The sequence below is a fragment of the Triticum dicoccoides genome, chromosome 2B (assembly GCF_002162155.2).
Source record: "Triticum dicoccoides isolate Atlit2015 ecotype Zavitan chromosome 2B, WEW_v2.0, whole genome shotgun sequence".
Classification (NCBI taxonomy): Eukaryota; Viridiplantae; Streptophyta; class Magnoliopsida; order Poales; family Poaceae; genus Triticum; species Triticum dicoccoides.
In genome coordinates this window covers 437139154-437142279 of record NC_041383.1, presented here as the reverse complement: position 1 = coordinate 437142279, position 3126 = coordinate 437139154, and the positions used below count along the sequence as shown (strand labels likewise).

The following is a 3126-nucleotide window of genomic DNA, read 5'->3' as shown; positions in this document are numbered from 1 at the left end:
AACCCGTAAAGCGCGAGGCATGCAGCATGTGGAACAAAAGCAGCCATGAAAGAACGTCCTGAGCTCCCTCCCTATGCCCCATCGCAGATTTGGCCGGCGGCATCGATCCCTTCCCTTCCTTCCTTGAGGGTTGAGGCCACCAAACCAAACCTCCCCGCGGGTGAAGGAAAAAAGCGGGTGGCGTCTTGTACGTGGTACCCCTACTCGTATCACCGTACGCATGCAGTGCAGCACGGGCAAACCGGAAAAAGAAAAATCTGAATTGCGTCCACGAGATACAAGAGGGTTTGCAGACAGAGACGCAGCTGCCTGCATCGACGAGAGATGTGGTGGTATTTCCTTGTGGCCCACACAACGCAGCTGCTGCGGGCTGAAACCAAGGAGGAGGGAGGGAGGGGTACGTCCTCTCCTCGTGGCACGGACAAACATATGTCCCCCCATGCGCAGAGTGCACAAAGCCACACCGCCTAGTGCTGCAGATGACGCCAGGGGCGTTCCGGTAAAACCGCACGCTAGCTAGATGCCCTTGCTTTCGCTCGATCGATCGGAGGATGTATAAACACCCATATATAGTAATCCTATACGCAGCGTAACGCATAACACCTAACTAAGCTAGGCTACTAAGCCAAAGCACAACAAGGGAGCAGGAGAGGGAGATATACCTCGCTGCTTGGTCTCGATCTTCCATGGATGAGCAAGGGGAGAGGGGGCTCCAGCTGCTGCTCCCCGCAGCCGCTGCTCGGGTGCTCCGGGAAGCGCCGGCCAGCGCCGCCACCGACCACCAGCAGCTGGACCTGGACCTGTCCATGAGCATTGGGCCGAGGCAGCAGCAGCTGCAGCTGCAGCTGCCACGGCCGGCGCCGCCGACTCCACCGGCGAACGAGAGCAGGAGAGCAGCGGCGACTGTGGCCGCCAGCGCTGCGACGGCGAGGCACGTGCAGCAGCAGCAGCAGCAGGTGACGGTGGACGTCCGCGCCGTGAAGCAGCAGACGGCGGAGCAGGCCCGGATGGCATCGGCGGAGCGCGCCTACGCGGAGCGCGTCCGGGAGCTGGCGAAGCGGGAGCTGGAGCTCGCCGAGAGAGAGTTCGCGCGCGCCAGGATGATCTGGGAGCGCGCCCGCGAGGAGGTGGAGCGGGTGGAGCGGATGAAGCAGATCGCCGCCAGGCGGCTCGGCTCCGCCGCGCTCGAGATCACCTGCCACGCCTGCATGCAGCGCTTCCATCCTTAATTAGGTCGGCCGGCCAACTGCACCGACGACATGGTCGATCGGAGATCGATGCTTCCTGCTCGCCATTGCTAGCTGTAACTCTCTCTATCTCTCGTAGCTCCTGTCTTGTGAGTGCCAGTCACGTTGCCCCTGTTTGAGACGATAATCATCTGGTTGATGCATGCATCAAGGAAGCGGTTATTCCTCTTTACTCTATACATCGGGTGTACATGCTTAATTAGTTTTTTATGATGGAATGTGGGCGCATGCTTAATTGCAGCAGACTGCCTTAAAGAAACAAGGGAGTAAACAACTCATCAGTTCAGAAACCAAACTAATTGTATATAGTGCCAAGAAAAAGCAGATTAACTGAATTAAAGAGTATATTTTCTCTCTTTGCTAGAGAGAGGTTGGACGGATCCCTCTGTACTGTGGAGCTAGTGCGGTGACAGCAGTACGTCTGACAAAAAATTAATATTGGCCATCAAGTTTGGATGATTTCAGCTCCTTTGGACATGCATGCTAGTGGACTGCCACTCTTAGATGAACAAGGAAGATCAGGCAAGAAGCCAGATTTCATCCTGGTCAGCATGCTATGCTGCAAACTGGTCTCAGGCACCTTAAATTGTTCACTGCGCTGCGTATATGGCTACTCATAATGGCTCAACAGTGGGGAGAAAAGCAGATGATGCCATACACTGAGAGAATGCAGTTGTGTTTGTTGGGTTATGTTTGTTTATGTCAGCAAAACGCAAGCTGACGCGCCGAGCTTTTGACACCAATATATATATAGACACACACACACATGATGTCTATACATGTCTATATACAGATCAGATACAGGTTTGCAGGCGACCAGGTAGCCTGCCCGAACAGTGCCAGGTAAAGGATGGGAGTTGCAGGGCGCTGCAGGGATTGTACCCTGCCTGCGCAGGCGACGCCGTTCAGTCATCGTCACCGATCCGAAAAATACGGTGACCACGACGGATGAGCACCATGGATTCAGAGAGAAATAAAAGTGCCGTAAATTTCTGTACGAATGCAGATGGGCGTGCAGGCAGTGCTAGCCAGCCAATGCCTGGGTCGAATAAATCATATGAATTCTTGTTGGAATCAGGATGGTGTGCTAGCTTTGATCTTTGATCATCTTAATTAACCTTTGCATTTCCAGTGGTCTGCTCCCTCGCCTCGGTCGACCCTGGATCAGCTTGCGGCATGTGATGCAACCGTTCCCATGTTTCACGGCGCCAGTGACTACATTTTTATTCGAAGGAGGAAAATCTTTATCATGGTTGGCATTTCTCTTGCTTGTAAGACCAAGTTAATTTGCACATGAGAATAGAGCACTGAACGGCTGGCTAGGTGTGTACTTGAATCTCTCAGCTGTCATCGCTAGGTCATCCACCATGAGATGAGCACATCGACTGGACCAAGCAGCTCCCAGGCATTGCCACAAAAGGAGCCCCAGACAAAAGTTACCGGTGTTCATTGCACAGGCTCCCTACAAGCCAGGGATACAAACTTTTTTCAGAAGGTACCGCAGCGTAACGTCAGGAAAACATCATGAAATGCTACTGTAAAATCACATCCATGTTATATTTCTCTTGCTACTTTTTCACCCCGGCCGGCCATCTTTTCTCTACAAAGATTGCTGAATCATTCCCCCAGGCATGACAACATTATTGCCCTTATCATTGATGCACTGCAAGTTTCTCCACCAAGCTAACTATATTATCCATCTCAAGGGGGGAAAAACTACTACGTATTGTAGAACAAGATAGTCTACACTCCTTAGTCAAACCATCCAAAACCCGGTTATTTTTTAAATTAAATGGTGTTCGAAACTTCAAATTGGTACAACAAAGATTCCATAGTGCAGAGTAAAACCGAGCATCATAGTTCAGGGTCTAGGATGGCC

General features: G+C 52.1%; 1 protein-coding gene across 1 annotated transcript; it reads left to right on the top strand.

The window, feature by feature from the left end:
- The first annotated feature begins 476 nt into the window (after positions 1–476).
- LOC119364094 (protein indeterminate-domain 16-like) lies at positions 477–1446 on the top strand. The gene has a single exon (XM_037629499.1). The coding sequence runs from the start codon at positions 687–689 to the stop codon at positions 1227–1229; it is 543 nt and encodes a 180-aa protein (XP_037485396.1). The 5' UTR covers positions 477–686; the 3' UTR covers positions 1230–1446.
- The last annotated feature ends 1680 nt before the right edge of the window (positions 1447–3126 follow it).

What these genes read in the sequence shown, in the direction of transcription:
- LOC119364094 (XM_037629499.1), top strand. Translation starts at nt 687, where the DNA reads ATGGATGAGCAAGGGGAGAGGGGGCTCCAGCTGCTGCTCCCCGCAGCC.